The sequence below is a fragment of the Malaclemys terrapin genome, chromosome 7, assembly GCF_027887155.1.
Source record: "Malaclemys terrapin pileata isolate rMalTer1 chromosome 7, rMalTer1.hap1, whole genome shotgun sequence".
Lineage (NCBI taxonomy): Eukaryota > Metazoa > Chordata > Testudines > Emydidae > Malaclemys > Malaclemys terrapin.
Window position 1 is genome coordinate 119,017,854 of NC_071511.1, and position 17,537 is coordinate 119,035,390.

Sequence of the window (17,537 nt, forward strand, 5' to 3'; positions counted from 1 at the left end):
AGAGGATGCCCAGGACAGAGTGGCTGATTCACCATCTGTACACCCACGCACTCAGCCTGCGACTCAGGTTTGGACAGAGAACTGTGCAACTGGCCTTTCAGAGGGGAGCAGTCACACAGCTGACCTCTAGGGGACAGAAAAAGAGGTGAAGGAGAGTACCCCAATCCAGGTCTCAGTTTTTCAGGATGCTGTTTCTGATATGCTTGTGGAAATTAACAGTGTCTCTTTAAGATTCTACTGAAGGAATGGTTGTCTGTGAGAATGCAGATGACCCAATTGGTGTCTTGCCCCCAGGCTGGTAAGACACAGAAAACAGCTAAGGGAGAGCTGATGGGAAAAGGTACATATGTCCAAAGAATAGACACTCTTAGTCCAGAGAGCACAGATCACAACCCTCTAGGGAAGTGGGGATCACAGGGTAACCCCAAGACGAGATATAGATTTTTTGCATGGACGTAACCCTGGAATTGTGAGACAGCTCCACTGAGGGTTAGCCAACATGCAGAATCCCCCTTACATCCTTACCTCACCAGACCCTGGAGTACCACAGCCCCAAAGACATGGTTTGGTTGCGGACTAACACTGAAGGGAACTCTGAATGGAAAGAAAAAACAGTAATTGAACAAATGTGAAGGTTCAGGAAAGAGTTGAAAGATACAGTGGGCACTGAACAAACCAGACAGTCTAAACAGAAGGTGTAGTATGACTAAAATACTTGTAAATATCTACCTGTGATGAAAGATTTGGTGTTCTTGTTAAATCTCATGATAAAAAGTTTGGTGTTAATGGTAAACCTTATGACAAAGAATTTGGTACTGATGGCAAAGCCTATGAAAAGGTGATTTTTGAGAAAAAGTTTTAGAACATGATAGGAATGGTAAATAAGAACACACTCCGTGTTAAGAGATCCTATGGTAATGCTGTTTCTCAGCTAATACCTGTAAACAGGCTTGAAGCTTGGCACAGCAGAGAAACCATAATAAAATTGGTCTACTGTGTAGAAGGGGAAACTGAGGCACACCACCTCATGGCATTGATGGCTAAATGCCAAGATACCTAAACTCTAGAAAACATTAATATCTGCATTGAGTTAACACCAGTTGGAAAAGCAGAAGGGCTAACAATGCTGCACAGATACAAAGAGATGTTTTCTAGCAACCCAGAGAAGGCACACTTGCTAACTTTTGAGATCACCAGACTGATCCACAAAGTGTTAAAAAGTGTACAGAACTTTGCAAGAACATGTGTGAGTAACACTACAATGTTTAGGAACACTTGGGAGTTGTATGGTCAAAACCTAAAGAGGACCTTGGGCACACTGCCCCCACATTAGTCAGTGACTAACATTCCTGCAGTAAACTAAAGGGGGTGGTGTGACACACTGTACATCAAAGAAGGACCCTGGAACCCCCATATTCACCACTGTCATATAATTATGATACGGTTTATACAAAGTATGCTTTGTGATGTATCTTTGTGCAAGTCTTGATCTGTTGAACATTAATATCCTGTTGGATTGTATGTGCTATCATTGTATGTGAGGTTAAGTATTGCTGTAGATATTACTGAAATATGTTGTGAAGTTGGGAACACCCACAACCAGCCTTTCAGGTACAACAATGGAGTGGCCAGATGTCCTGATGGCCCATTAAAGGGAACCACTCCCCCAGCAGCCATTGCAGAAAACTTCTCAGAGAGAGCACGTAGACAATGGACACTGCTTGACCAATGGGAACGGACCCCCATGTCAGAAGCATAGATCTTTCCAGCAAGCTGGAAAAACTATAGAAGAGGGGAAGTGGCATCATCACTTGACCTCTCTTCCCCCCATCCCCCAACTCAACACCTGGAAGAAACATCTGGAGGACAAAGACTTTGAACTGGGGAGGGTGGTCTCAGGCTGGAAAAGACTCCCAGCCTGTGTACTGAGGAACTGTAACCTGCTTGTACCATCTGTCAGGGGAGACACCGCTTGATTCAAAACCTGTTTAGTTTGTAGAACTCTGCGAATTTATTTATTTCTTAAGTAACCAACTTTGATCTCTGTGCTTGCTACTTATAATCACTTAAAATCGGTCTTTCTGTAGTTAATAAATCTGTTCTATATTTTACCTAAAACAGTGTGTTTTGGTTGAAGTGCTTGGGAAAACTCAGCTCAGTTTACAAAGGCTAGTGTGTGTCCTCTCCACATCGGGGGGGGGGGGGCAGACTGGGTAATGAACTTACATGGGTCAAGCATCTGACCAGAACAAGATGGTACAGTTCTGGGGTGCAAGGCTGGGGAATTGGCTGGAGCCGCTCTATTGTTGATTCATGAGTGGCTGGCAAAGGGTGAGTCCCTGCATGTGGATGTCTGCGTAAGTGCAGAACCTACCAGAGGTTTGTGGCTTAACAACAGCATCACAGTGTGAAAAGGATACCCCAGGTTGGTGGGAAATGGCTCAGTGGTCCCAGAGTCCAGGTTGCACCCCGGGAACCCTGTCACCCGGGAACCCTAAAGAATACAATCAGTAAAAATAATACATTCCAATTCTATTGGACCTTTCACTAAAGGATCTTAAAGTGTTTTGCAAACATCACCAGACTCCTGCGAGGGAGGCAGATGGGCACACTGAAGCACAAACAGGTTTAGTTGCTTGCATACAATCACTGAGCAAGTCGGGGCAAGAACTGGGATAGAATCCTGCAGTTAGCAGCCCGAGTTTTCTGACCTTTCCACTAGACAACATTGCAAAACCCAAACCAAAAACCCAGTACACGACACCCTACCATCCCCCCTCCAACAATACCCCAATACATGTTACACAGGGCTTGGTTATGGACTTTTAGCTAGAAAACAAAGTACTAGAAATGAAAGTGGTTTCTACGCTAAAGAACCCTAGTGAACACCACCCGCAGCAAAGGATAAAACTACAAGCTATATTTGGAGGAAACCATTAATTTGAAAAGTCAGCCACAAGGCTTTTTAAAAATGTAGTCGACAGAAAAGTGTTCCAAAGGCCAACCCAAGGGATTTTTTTTCAGCTGTTTAAACCCTGAAGATAAGTGGCTGAAAGGAGAAATACCAACACATTAACTGTAGTAATGCAAAGAGCTCTGTGTTGACAGAGGTACAAATATTTGGTTTTGAACAGAGCAATGCATGCACTGATGGGGCAAACCCAAGTTTTTTGGGATGGTTACATGACAGGTAGATTACACTGTTGGCAGGGGAACATTTTCATAGCTATCTAGTTTCTCTGGTTCTATGAGTCATGAGGAATAAAATTGTCCTTACACACCAGGGAATTAGAGATTGCCTCAGGGCAACTGTCTTCTCTCGGACATTCTTCCCTAAACTAATTTGTATCCTTCTCTCCGATGATTTATGCCTGCTAATGTCATGTCTCTGTACATGATCACTTAAACATGGAGAACTCTCTGGGGCAGTGACATCTGGGCTGTTCAGCTTTTTTTGCACAGTACCTAATATAAATAAGTGTTTGAGGTCCACTGGTGCCACTGCAATAGGAACAATGTATAACAGTTATTAGATAGAAAAAATGACAAGATTTTTTTTTAAGCTGTAGTGACTTTTGACAACCTGGGATCAATTGATGGAGCATCAGATTTAGTGCTGCTCTATGGCTTTTCATCAATAACCAATTTATAACACTTAGGAATGATCTGTTCTAAGGTAAATGTGAAGAACTACAGCCACGAGTATCCAGTTTTACCTAATATAGCTACGCTCATTCATATTTGTTACAGAAATATTTTGGATGATTCATAAATAGCCATAATCTATTAATTGTGCAACTTCAGCACCTGCCATCTGACAGATTTAAAGAGCTTAAACATTTACAGATTAGGAAAACTCAGGCATGTGACGGTTAAGTGACTTTTCCAAGGTAAGACAACAAGTAGGTTATATAAGCTATAGAAGATGTAACTCCTAGTCCAATGCTTTAACTACGAGACCATGCTTCATCTCACTAACAAATTGTTTTAAGAGCAGAAAGGGCTTCAACAATTTTTCTTTGCTCAGCCTAGTATTTGCTCCTCATAGAAAAAGTTATCCATTAACTGTAAGATCAAATTTGCCCAAAGTATTAAATATTAGCTCCTGCTGGACTTCATATATGCAAGATAAAAATATGCATAATTTGGTACCTTATTTTATGTTTTTTTCTGGCATGATTCGACCAAACAGTCATAATATGATGATGGTTATATTAAGATAAGCATAATAAGTACAACTGAGTGTCAGGAAAAAAAATCTGCAACTGCAGAACTGAAAAGAAATTTCTTATTGCCATATCAGGAAAGTGTTCATATAACTTTTTTCAGCATGTTTTATTGACCATTGCCAAATTGAAGATTTTAAAAATTATTATTGAAATGGACTACCAAATAAAGACCCATATTTCTGACAGCACACCCTTTAAATAGCATGCCCTGGATTTTAGGGGGAAGGTTTCATATCATATTACCTTTTTAAAAATTAAGGGTTTTCCTAATCTGCTACTTCATTTTTAAGGGTATTTTCAATAAGGAAGAAATTGACCAGCTAATTATCTATACTGAGGAATCGGTGACCTGACATAAATGTTGTCTAATGCACAAAGTAAACGAACTGAATGCAAGGAAAAATGGTGATTTTCCTAGCTTCTTTCAGTTATAGTAATCTTAAATGTTATTTGTAATTACAGTAAACTATGCTACATTTTCAATGAGATTTTAGAGTTAATGGTGTCCCTTAAATTCTTCATCATAAACCCTGTATATTTTATCACTGCAAAGATTTAAAAATATTAGTTGCATTTTACTGAAATAAAGTTTTTAAAATTCCAACTATAGTGAACCTGATTCAATGTATACATTTTGGTGGTTATCTAGTTTAATTATTATTAATCCATAAATCCATTAGTCACTATTTAAAACGTTACACTTAATTACTGGGTTATTTCATTTCTGTAAAGTCGGAGGATTTTAATTCCTATCATTCAAAACAATTAATGGTTGACAGTAAAATGTGGTTAAGCATTGCCACCAGATTTTGGCTATTACCACTCTCTAACGTTAAATCAGTTCTGCTTATCCAAATTCTCCTTTGTGAGTTCTAGCGGGTTTCACAGGGTGTAAGACCTCACGGAATGCGATGCATTTTGTTTATGCACAACTCAGAAGCTTTTTTCCGTGGGTTAGTTATGTAAGATAGGTTAACCAGTTTGTACTGGCTTATTTAGTTGTAAATATTATGAAACATACATTTAAATAACTTATTTTCTTAACCTGAGTCCCATGCAATGTCAGTGGGCCTCTTCAACAGTTAAAAATGAAGAAAAAAAAAAACCCTGATCACAAACCCCCAGACCGATGGTAAATAAAATGTGCTTCTGCTGCAAGCATCACTATTAAACTAAATTGATTATTAATTAAATAAATGGAAAAGAGTAACAAAGTTTAATCTATGCAGATTTTCAAAAAGTTTATCAAACATTAATCTATGCTATCAATACCTTTAGTTTCAGAAAAGTAGTTAGGATATATTTTTTTTTCTGTGACCTCCCAATGTTGCTACTGATATTTTCACACACTCCCCCAACTCACTTCTCTGCCTCTGCAAATTACTTGGGTCTTGCTAGTATCCTTAAAAATAGAAAAATAAATTCTGCTGCATCTCTTATCTAGGTGTTTAAATACCAGAGGTATCTACCCATCACCCTGTGACCCATCACGGATAACGAAATGCTGTCAGCAAAATAAAAAGCGATAAGGCCTTCAGTTGCCACCAGTTGACCTGATAAAAGCCAGGGCCTGTTAATGGTCTCACTGTCAGAAATAGATCATCTCACTCTGAATGCAGCGGTGCACATTTCCACAGTTATCTCACAGTGAGTTGTTTTGTGAAATCCATTAAGCACTTGATATAATGGCATGTGGAGTTAGTTGGTGCAATCTATTTGAAAATAGTTTTTTCCCTGACATGCCCTTGAAAACCCAGGATGGTCAAGGGCAATAAGAAACAATTAAAAACCCGCCTATTACTACATTGATTAAAGTGATTTCACTAGTGTCCTTTCAAGATTCTTTCAAAAATAGCAAAGTAAAAAGTATATGAAGAAACCTCATTCTTTACGGTTACGACCACATACTTTACAACAAAGACTGAAAAAAACAGACCCTCATCTATCTGCATTTTGCTAATCTACATACTTTGTAATATATCAGACAACACATACAAAACAATTTCTCCCTCCTTCTGAATTGAGATTTAATAGGCAGATGCAGTAGTAAAGTATCCTATTATTAAGATTTCACTGATTTATAGAATTATGAAATATTATTCTGATGAATTAAAACTAAACTAAAATTATCAAACTAAATGAACACAATACCTTTTGTGATGCATAATCTTTGGCTTTTTAAATTGAGTTTGTTCTCTTGCTCACAAAAATTCAGTAATTCTCCATGCTCCTCCTGAACATTCACACAAGTTAGGAAGGCTCTACTGCATGTATTTTTCAGAAGTCAATATGGTTATGTTAAATCTTTGGCAGTCAGGAAACAAGTCAGATAACAAGTGTTGGCCTTTATTGGTTTATCTTGTGAAATGTAACCAGGGGCCTGAAACAGAATTTCAGGTCACAGTAAATCATTTTGGTGGCATAGTTTAAAGTCATCTTAAATTTTTAAGGAACTACAGAAGAGCATTTTGAATTGTCGACTAAATATATTTAGTCAAATTGTAGTTTGTTGTGTTTCCACTAGATGCTGATGAATCTTACTGGAGGTAGAAGTGCTGTTTTTTAATAGCTTGATTTTAGAAAACTCATTTTCTCTACTGTACCTGCTTTTAAGTGATTTTTTCCCCTGAAAACATATTAATACATTTAGGCATCTGATTTATTCAAATTTTAACATATTAATAAGAATGGTGTATCCCGTTCAACATGGGCAGAGTTCTTTGCAAAACAATAACCATGCAAACCCTGGTTTCACCCTCTTTAAGAGTACTGAGTGAGTCCTATGTAAGAGGCTATTTTATGTTTGCTTTTATTTAAAAATTGTAAATCCTGGGAATATCCAGGGTTAGCAAATGCAAGATAAAACTACTCACAACCCTTAGGTATACAATTACTTTTTTAGAAGAAACAAGAGATTAGGAACCAATTTTTTAAAGAGCCTCTAAATTCAAGGCAGCTTTAGGAAATCTTATCCATATCGTATATGAGAAAGAAAAAAAAATCTCTGAAAATGTGAAACTACAATGCTTTGTGCACTGCAACTAGAAATAGACCATTCTATAAAGATGTTACCACCATCAAGTACAGTGTATCAGGATGAAATCATTTTTAAAAATTCCCCAAAGTAAAGGGAAAAAAATGGATTAACACTTTAGTCAAAGTTTTTGCTATCTGTAAAATTCTGCCAATAACTTTGACATTTAACAAGAAGATTTAACGGCGAGTTAAATGCTTGGTTCTCCGGGTATGTCTACACTGCAATCGGAGATGTGACGGCAGCTCATTTTGTCATATCTGGCTAGCTTTTGTGTAGTTACTGCAACTTAAAAATTGCAGCGAAGAACATGGCGACATGGGCTTCAGTGCGGTCTGTATAAATTCACCAGGTCCATGCCGTTGTGTCTTCACTACTATTTTTAGCTGCACAAACTAGATTAAATAGGGTTACTATACATCCAGTTTTTCCCGGACATGTCCGGCTTTTCGGCAATCAAACCCCCGTCCGGGGGGAATTGCCAAAAAGCCGAACATGTCCGGGAAAATGCCGGCCGGGCGCTTCCCCTCCCGCGGCTGCTCTGCTCCTCCCCTGACTCTTCGGCTCTGTTTAAGAGCCAAGCTGCCCGAGCGCTATGGGCTTCAGGCAGCCCCCTTGCCTCTGGATCCCAGCCGCCAGCCAGGCACTTCCCCTCCCGGGCTCCGGCAGCGCAGGGTCCGGAGGCATGGGGGCTGCCCGAAGCCGGTAGCGCTCGGGCAGCTCGGCTCTTAAACAGAGCCGAAGAGTCAGGGGAGGAGCAGAGCCTCCGGCCGTGGCGGCTCTGCTCCTCCCCTGACTCTTCGGCTCTGTTTAAGAGCCGAGCGCTATGGGCTTTGGGCAGCCCCCATGCCTCCGGACCCTGCGCAGGGTCCGGAGGCATAGGGGCTGCCCGAAGCCCAAGCGCTACCGGCTTCACGGTTTGCCGGGCAGCCTCCAGACCCTGCGCCCCCGGTTGGGCGCTTCCCCTCCCGGGCTCCAGCTGCGCTGGGGAAGCGCCGGCCGGGGGCGCAGGGTCTGGGGGCTGCCCGGCAAACCGTGAAGCCGGTAGCACAAGGGCAGCCCTTTTCGCGTGGCTGGGAGTGGGAGGGAGGAGGGGGCAGAGTTAGGGCGGGGAAGGGGCGGAGTTGGGGGTGGGAAATGGGCGGGGCCAGGGCCCCGTGGAGGGTCCTCTTTTTTTATTTGTTAAATATGGTAACCCTAGATTAAAGGCAATTACACCTACATGAGCTGCAATCACCCCTCTGACTCCAGTGCAGAGGTACTCTCAGATACTACAGCATAATCACACGATACATCTTAAGATACTAGAAACTTTATAGAGAGAGTAGAAAATCATGCGATCAAGAAAAAAGCAATAATCTGGAATCAGTAATTTGAAGCATAGATATTTGGCAATAATTCAGAGCATGAATAACCAGTTAATCAGGTTTGAGGCAAAAATGAGGATATAAATGAGGGGTCAGTTCCCTGTAGGGTGTGAACTGGCATAGCTTCATTGAATCTGGTCCTGCGTCTGTATCTCTCCCATTGAACAGAGATTTGCCTTCAGAGCAGTTAGGAACTATGTGACTAATAAAGTCAGCAGTGAACACATACTCAGAAACCAGAGCAGTTCAACTTTAAAATGTAATTGTAAAGCAGGTTTTAAAATGTTCTCAGTGCACACACACTCTGAAAAGCTATTCAAACTGGCATTGTGGGGTTTCATACTTGTCTAAACAACTTTCATATTAGAAATGTTTAGCTTGCAAGTAAAAAAAAAAATCTAAATGGTCAGCCCTCAGTCTGAGGTTTCAAAGCCAACTTAGGTTCTTTTGGGATCACACGTCAAAAATCTTACATTTTGAAGACAGGTGAACAGTTCTTTTGACATCCGATGAAGTGGACTGTAGCCCACGAAAGCTTATGCTCTAATAAATTTGTTAGTCTCTAAGGTACCACACGTACTCCTGTTCTTTTTGCGGATACAGACGAACACGGCTGCTCCTCTGAAACCAGTTCTTTTGAGGATATGCAAACCTTTTGAAGCTGCGCAAGCTGGAACACAATCGAGCTCTCCCTCTCTTTGCTGTACTATCGATGCAGAACTACTGCAACAGAAGTAAGCTAATTTCATAAAAGCAAGCAGCTATAACGTCAAATATTGTTATTAATTATTTGTGTTCAGTTGTGCACACATATGGAACAGATCTACTGAGTAAGAATGGGACATTTTTGCAGTTACTTTTCAAAGCACAATTACACAGAAAAATCCTCGGATGAAATAATACAAGAGGGGAAAAGGGTAAGTTATATGCATACCTGTAATACATCATCTTGTTTAGCACATATCAGTGTCTCCTAAGAGAAAATGCTCAACTACAATAAAATTATCAAAAATGGAGAAATATGCTTATTGTATGGTTGACTTTCCATTAAGCTTTCATCACTTTACACTGCTTTGTTTTGTTTATTGTCTTTGGTATGCAGATGTCCCTAAACTAACCAATGAAGTGGGTATCTATATAGATAATAATTTGATTTAAGTCAGTAGCCCTGATCTTATCTATCACCTCTGGAAGAAAAGTGATGCGTTTCTCTAATCGGCAGAATAGTTCCCAGGACAGGTAAATATGACATGAAATGCTAGTTACTACTGAGATTTATTTTTTCTGTACATAACACAGAAGATTATAATAGTTGGGCAAGTTTTACTTATCAAAACTTTTTTTAAATAAATGTTTATATAGTACCAAGAGTACACTAGGCACTTTACAGACATGTAGGAAGACAAGGTCTCCATCCAAAAAGCTTAGAACAAAATATAGACAATATGCAAGTGAAGGCAGGATATAAAAATGTAGCGTGATTCAATATTAAAGTTTACCACACACTGTTTCAGTACAACAAGTTTTCATGATGTTTTTAAGGTTATTTATTTTTTACCTGCAGGAAGGAAGAGGATTTATCGACACCCACACAAAAATACACCATAGCACTTTGTGGGCTGACTGCTTTTTAAAAAAAGCAGTCTTGACCCATATGGTGGAAAAGGGTAAAAGGTGGCATCTGGAGGAGAGGAGAGGAGTTTAGTGAAAGACTAAACAAGTGATTCATACAAGAAACCAGTTTTCATGCTTTTTCTGAAACGTGTTTTGTAAAAATTGTCTGAACACAGCTGGTTTGGAATAAATACAAATCTTCCCTAGGAAACAACTGCTGAGTGCAGTACTGTTGCTTTACTAGTCCTTAAGAATTCCTGGTCTTAAATAAATGTCCGGATTAAAATATGTGATTACATGGTTTACAAAATATTGACAGTATTAGGACTAACTGGAAATTGGAGAAGGGAGGGGAAGGGTAATTATTTGAATTTTTAAGGGACAATGCCAACGTTAAAAAACAATCATACTTGTGCCTGAATTCTTTTTCGACCAATTGCTGTTAAAAACAACACATTCAACTGCTATCACTGAAAGATTGCTGAAAATATAGTGTGCATTTGACTGTGCTTTCTATATAAACAGTTCTCTCAGTTATTGGTGTGGATTTTTCCAATTAAAAAAGAGGAAAAGAAAATGAGGCTGTAAAACCATAAAATTGGCCAGGGGGCTGAAGGACATGTATACACCTGAAACTACTTTTAAACACGTTTTAAATCAAATAGACCTTTAAAACTGGTATGGAGTTTAGTTTTTTTTAAAAAGGACTCAAGTATGTAACAATCCTACGTGAGCAGAAGCAGGAATAGAGTGTCCTACAGATCTCTCTAATTTCTGTGATTTCTAATTTCTAAAAATAATACTTTATCACACACAGTAACCTCAATTGTGACCTTTTCTGCTCAAGGACTGTCTAGCTTGGAAAGCTGTGGTATGTGTCTGGCCAGCACAGCGTCTGCTCCTTATGTTAGTGCTCTGACATGCCAGACTGCTCCCTTCAGCCAGAATTTAGACCTCCTCTATATGGTATCTGGACACTCTATACTACGTTAACTCGACAGACCCAAATTAATGTTGTCTTTTATGCCCGCTGCCCCCTCCACAAATTAGGTTATTTAAAAGCAGAGACCACTTAGTGCCAAAAAGTACTTGATAAACGGTTACTAGGCAAATACTAAGTTTTCATATAAATGTTATTTTTCAAGAAAAACGGTTCCGCATTTACATCAGCCTCTCACACACAAGCAAATTCTGAGCTGCATTTCCTGTGTCTCGAACTAAAGCCAAAGGACTCGGTTTCCAACTCAGAAACATCCAAAGCTGCAAAATCCTTGGCAAACGTCAGGCGAGACATTTCTTGCCAGCGAGAAAAAGTCATTGATTTCCTCCCGCCGTGTCCCTCCATTCAAGGGGAGCACTTCTTGAGGAGGCAAGAGCCTGTTCCTCCATGCACACCTGAGAAGTAAGAAGGCACGTGGGGAGGAGCTAGTGGGGACCAGGGTATTGGAGGGAGTCAATGGCTTCTGGAAGTGGTTGCTGTGGAAAAGAATTGGAAAGAGGGATTTTTCTCTTCCCCAGCTCCTGCCCCTGCCTTCCAAGGGGCTCTATGTTCCACAGGTGAATGCAAAGGGTGCAGAAAGAGGGAAGGAAGAGAGGCTGCCACAGCATTCCTCCGCAGCTGGAAGGAATAATTGCAGCTGCTTGTCCACAGCCCAGCTGAGGGCATGAGATCTCTCATCTGGAAAGCCAGGAGGCATGACAGAGGAGCTTGATGCACTAGTGTCACCCAGAATGTGTTACATCTGACAGGACTGAACATCAGAATGATGGGCACTCACTAAGAGAAACCAGCACCATCCCCAGTTACAAGTACACAGATCACGGTACAGTCAATTTTGGTACAAGCCCATTTTGAATGTGACGTCTACTTACTTAGACATAGACTCGCCTGTGCCTACTGGCACCTGAGAAACCCATTCTTCCTATTGCTTTCTGTCCAGAGCAAGATGTCTGACTCCATCATAAGTTGTCTCCATGATGGCAGCATCCTTTTCAACTATCCTGTGATAGGCCATTCTTTGTCCTCCATGCTGTCTCTTCCCTCCAGGTGCAATCCAGTCTAAGACATACCTTGTGCTTCTGCCACAGGGTAGCCTGATGACATGGGTGAACCACTGTAGCCATCTCTGTCTAATTATTGAGTCCACAGTTGGCTGACCCGTATGGCTCAACAGTTCTACATTGGTTACATGATCTCTCCAATGAATTCCCAGGATTCTTTTTAAACAATGCTGGTGACATGCATTCGGCTTCCCGTTGAGTGCTTCCACTATGTGCCATGTTTCCGACATGTACAATAGTGTTGGGAGGACAACAGTGTTGTACAATCTCATTTTAGTGTGTATACGTATCTTCTTATTCTTCCAGATGTTTGACAGATTGGAGAATGATCCACTGGCTTTACCGATTCTTGCCTTCACTTTGTTAGCTGGCCATTAGCAGATATTGTTCTTCCAAGATAGATGAAGTCAACTCTTTCGTATTCTTTTTCACCACTCATACATCTGCCAGAGTTGGCAGCATTTTCTCCCCTGTCTCAATCATCTAGGTCTTCTGCGTGTCCCATTTTGGCACTTCTGCTTTTATGCTCATAAAATCTCTTTTCATTCTATCCAAGCTGGTATCTAATATGACTATAACATTTGCAAAATCAAGGTCTCACAGCTTATTTCTTACCCAGACCATACCAGTGTCCATGACAACATCCATCAGTCTTCTCACTGCAAAGTCTATGACAATGCAGAAGACAAATAGGGAGAATATACAATCTTGCCTTACATCAGTAACAAGCTTAAGCCATTCTGTATCTCCATTCTCTGTCCTGACATAGCTTTTATTAAATTAACAATCTTTGTTGGAATTCCATAGGGTCTCAGGAGCTTCCAGAGGGCTTCTCTGTAGGCACTATCAAACCTTTTTGTAAAATCAATGACATCATAAACCATCTTCTGCTTTCTCAATAATTCTTTTCAAGATGGAAATGTGATCTGAACACGACATACACCTCTACCCTTATGTAACGCGACCCGATATAACACGAATTCAGATAGAACATGGTAAAGCAGCGCTCCGGAGGGGCAGGGCTGCGCACTCTGGAGGATCGAAGCAAGTTCACTATAACGCGGTTTCACCTATAACGCGGTACGATTTTTTGGCTCCCGAGGACAGCGTTATATTGGGGATGAGGTGGATTGGGTCAAAATCCAACCTGTTCTTCCCTGAATACTTCATCGTCAGCAGTTTTTGTCCTAATCACAATGATAGTGCAAAACACTTTTCCAGGCACAGACAGAAGTGTCGCTCTCTACAGCTGTCACAAGTAAGCTGGTCTCCCTTTTCAGAGATTTTATAGATGACACTTCTTCTCTAGATATTAGGACAGATCTCCTTTTCCCAAACCATTCAGCACATGTAATTCACAATCTTTCCAGCTTTGGACATTATGGCATCTATCTTATCACAGCCTGATGCTTTGCCACTCTTCAGTTGGCTTATGGCCTTAGTTACTTCCCTGTAGGTAACTACTTCTAACGATATAGGTAAGTCCACTATTTGCTCACACTTCTCAATGTTTGGTCACGAGTCAAGTAAAAACGTAGCTAATAATTTTAATTCATTTCTGCATTTCTTTAATTTCTGAAATCTTCTGACGTGTTTTGCTTCACAGGACAAGCAATACAAATCAGACTCCAAAGTATATTCAGCAGCAGCAGGGCTGAACAGGGCAGAGACATCTTGATTCAATAAATGAGCCTGGATTGAATGTCTCAGAACAACAAAAAGCTTGTTACAAAGAGTAAAGACAAGAAAAGATAATCGCAGAGCTATACCATAAGACATGTGCATCATATAAATCATTTTTTTTCCACCAAAGAGACATTTCCGTACTGAGTTTTAGAATTCCCTAGGAACGTGGTAAAAGGGATAATAATATTTTACAGCCTGGTAATGCCATATATAATAAAAACCATATGAAAAAATCCATAAGGTACAATCGTTAAAATTAGATACAGCTCAAAAGTTATTTTAAAATATAAATTATGGTAGCAATTGCTTCATTTTTTAAGCAGTGCTCCAAAAAATCCACTCTGATTGCAAACCTCCTTTTTTTACTTAGGGAACACGTGTCAATAACAGAGGAATTGCCCTGTTAGATCAGCCCAGTTCAGCTAGCCCAATATCCCATCTGCAGTTGTGGCCAATACCAGCTGCTTCAGAGGAAGGTGCAAGAAATCCTGAAGTGGGCAATTATGAAATAACATGACTATAGGGGAAGTTTCTTCCTAACTCCTCAGAGGTTGGCTAATGTCCTATGAAAGTTTGTACCTCTTCCAAACATTTCCCGCCCCCTCTCCTTTCACCCTCTCTCCTGTACCTAACCTAAGTAGATGGGCCTAGTGGAAGAGATAGAGGGACTCTATCTATCTGCACTCCTGCTCCACTGGCGATGATGATCAGTGGATCTGCAAACCCTGGGCCACTACAACTCTGCTCTCTGGGGACTCGGATAGGGAGCCCTACACAGCTGGGCTCCTTGCTATGCAGGGGAACTTCACTCCATGTGTGCTCCCCAGATTCTGCCCCTGCACAAAGACTCATATCTGTCCCACCGCAGTACATCTGAGGTCTTCCATCGTTGCTGAGAAGATGCGGGATTTACCCTTAAGAGCCTGTTAAAAACATTCAAATTATGGTCCGTTTTGAAAAATGTATGTGTCTTATTCCTCAGCCTAATAAAAGCATCAATTAGTAAACAACATTCCTGCAATGACACCAGCAGAATTATGAGTAACAGCAAGCTTCAGTTAGCCTGTCAGCCATTATGCATTTTATTTAAAGCCAATGCAAAATAAAGTTTGCCTACTGCTAGTCTTTTCAAGGAAAAATACCAAACCCACAAATATTGTTAAAATCTGATTGTTAACAAAACAATCTGATTTTTAACAAAACGCACAATGCAGTGGCTGTGAACTACTTAATGGTCCTTAGAAAAATGGAATTCATCAACTCGAGTACAGTTTGAACGAGCTAATTCACGTTAGATATCTAGTTATCGGAGAGATTTAGGCGGTAATCAATCTTCCAGCATTCACTGACCACTGACTTGTTAATCTGTGCAGACCCCGTAATAAAGACTGTTTGGATTAATCAGCTATGGTTGTATTAGCATGATGAACTCCTACAAGGTTCTTAGTTACTTGTTAGGTATGGCTGAGCTTTCACTGAAGCAAATGACACAGTATAGGTCATATCACGTTCTGCCATCTGGAAAATGTTACAAGAAAACCACAAATACTGTGAAGTAATCTAAATCTTTTCCTCACTTACAACATAACCCATTTGAGCTCCAGCATGAACACACGAAGAGAGATTTGTAGAATATGCTATTGACTTACTAAGCAGGCTATTGTTTTGAACAAAAGTATCTCATCTGTGTGAATTTAAATTCCAGGCTGCACCCTTATCGGATTTTTTTTTTTCAAGCAATCCTCTTTTATATCTGAATTTACGGATGTGGTCTAGAAGTGGATTGGATAGCTCAGGAGTATGGTAGTGAGATTAGGGTGACCAGACATCCTGATTTTATCGGGACTGTCCCAATATTTGCTTATTTATTTGTCCCGTGTCTCAACCTACCTTCGGTCGGGACACGAATTGTCCCTATATTTTGCCTCTGCTCACAGGCGGAGCGGAGCCCGCCCCGACTCGACCCCCTCCTTCCCCCATTGGATCCCTCCCCAAATCCCCACCCCCTCACTGCCCCATTGGATCCCTCCCCAAATCCCCGCCCTAGCCCCGCCTCTTCCCCAAGCATGCCGCATTCCTCCTCCTCCCCCCTCCCTCCCAGGCTTGCGCTGATCAGCTGTATGGCGGCACAAGCGCTGGAGGGAGGGGGGAGGTGGAGACGGAGACGGAGCAAAGGCAAGCTGGGGAGGGGCGGGGCGTGGAGCTCCGGCGGCGGGGGTTTTTTGGGGGTTTTTTTTGCTCTGCCGCCGGCTTTTTTTTTTTTTTTTTTGCTTACCCCCCCCCCACGTCCCGATATTTCACCTGTGTGATCTGGTCACCCTAAGTGAGATACAGAATTTTTCATTAATAGGACGCTGATCTAAAGTTTCCCTGGGTTGGTAGTGACTTGTATTTAATATTTTATGGCATCCACAAGCATGATAGGCTCTTCACAGCAAACACAGAAAGACATGGTCCCTGCTCCAAAGAGTTTATCATCTAAATTAATGACTAAGACCATATGGTGGTGAAAACACAAGCCTGTGTATGTTACACTTTCCATTGTCACCAGTGGAGCTACACTGGGAGCGGACTGAACATCCCATTTGTCGGTGAAGATACAGCTGAAGAATGCACAAGTGTACAACACAGCAGCCAAGAGTGTTCCCTGGTGAAGTAATTTTCATGGATGGAATTGTCTGCTTTCCAGTCTGGATAGTCAAGTGTCTGATTTGGTTCTGATTTAGCAGAGCACTCTCCGGTCGACTCCAGTACTCCACCGGAACGAGTAAGGTAACTCGACGGGAGAGCGTCTCTCGTCAACGCAGCACGGTGTAGACACCGCAGTGGGTGGACCTACGCTACGTCAACTCCAGCAACGTTATTCACATAGCTGGAGTAGTGTAATTTAGGTCAATTTACCGCAGTAGCGTAGACAAAGCCTAAGTCAGTGGAAAGACTCCCATTGACTCCTCAGTTGGTTTGGTTCAATGAAGGGACAATCATTGAAGACTTATTTAGCCTTAAGCACAGTGGGGTAGAGTTTAAGATCAAAAGAACAGGAACCATGTAAGTGCACAAATTTAGAAAAATGTTAAAGGAAAGTGAAAAATCTGAACAGATTTTCCTCTTTATACTAAGTGAAATTAAAATGGTTGGGGGGGGGGACGGGAGTTTGTGACCTAATTTTAACATTAAAATAAATAAAACCATGTGTTCTGTGATGCCCTGTTTTAAGATCTGTTAATCTTAAAAATGCTTTTCATAGGACTTGTCCCAAAAGTGGATCACTAATTTATTTTAAATGCAATGAATGAAAATCAGTGAATTTAAGATAACCTTGTAGCACAATCCAAATTATCTGTAGCCACCGCCTGGTATGTTTCACATACTCATTGCTAAAAAATTACACATCTGCACACTCATCCAACTGTTCAGAATACTTGCTATAATCCTAACCTACATTGACAGGAGAGCCAAAGCATAGCACATAATTTGGGAGAGAACATTATTTTTTAGGATTGCAACCAAAGAATAGAAGGGTTGATTCTAATGGGACCTTAAACC

General features: G+C 40.9%; 1 protein-coding gene and 1 long non-coding RNA gene across 4 annotated transcripts in view; one reads left to right on the forward strand and one right to left on the reverse strand.

Annotated features, from left to right (window-relative positions):
* The window catches only part of RBM20 (RNA binding motif protein 20), a 168,753-nt gene that overhangs the window by 127,756 nt on the left and 23,460 nt on the right, over window positions 1-17,537 (reverse strand). Inside the window, exon 1 of one of the 3 annotated variants that reach the window (XM_054036168.1) lies at window positions 6,381-6,465. The exons of the other annotated variants lie outside the window; for them this stretch is intronic. Within the exon in view, the coding sequence (XP_053892143.1) occupies window positions 6,381-6,394 (14 nt within the window). The 5' untranslated portion in view covers window positions 6,395-6,465. Of the gene's footprint in view, window positions 1-6,380; window positions 6,466-17,537 lie in introns of those variants that run through there. 3 annotated transcript variants of the gene reach the window in all.
* Window positions 9,253-10,324, forward strand: LOC128841277 (uncharacterized). Its single transcript, XR_008445792.1, has 3 exons — window positions 9,253-9,547; window positions 9,733-9,869; window positions 10,195-10,324. It is a non-coding gene; the product is annotated as an uncharacterized LOC128841277 (long non-coding RNA).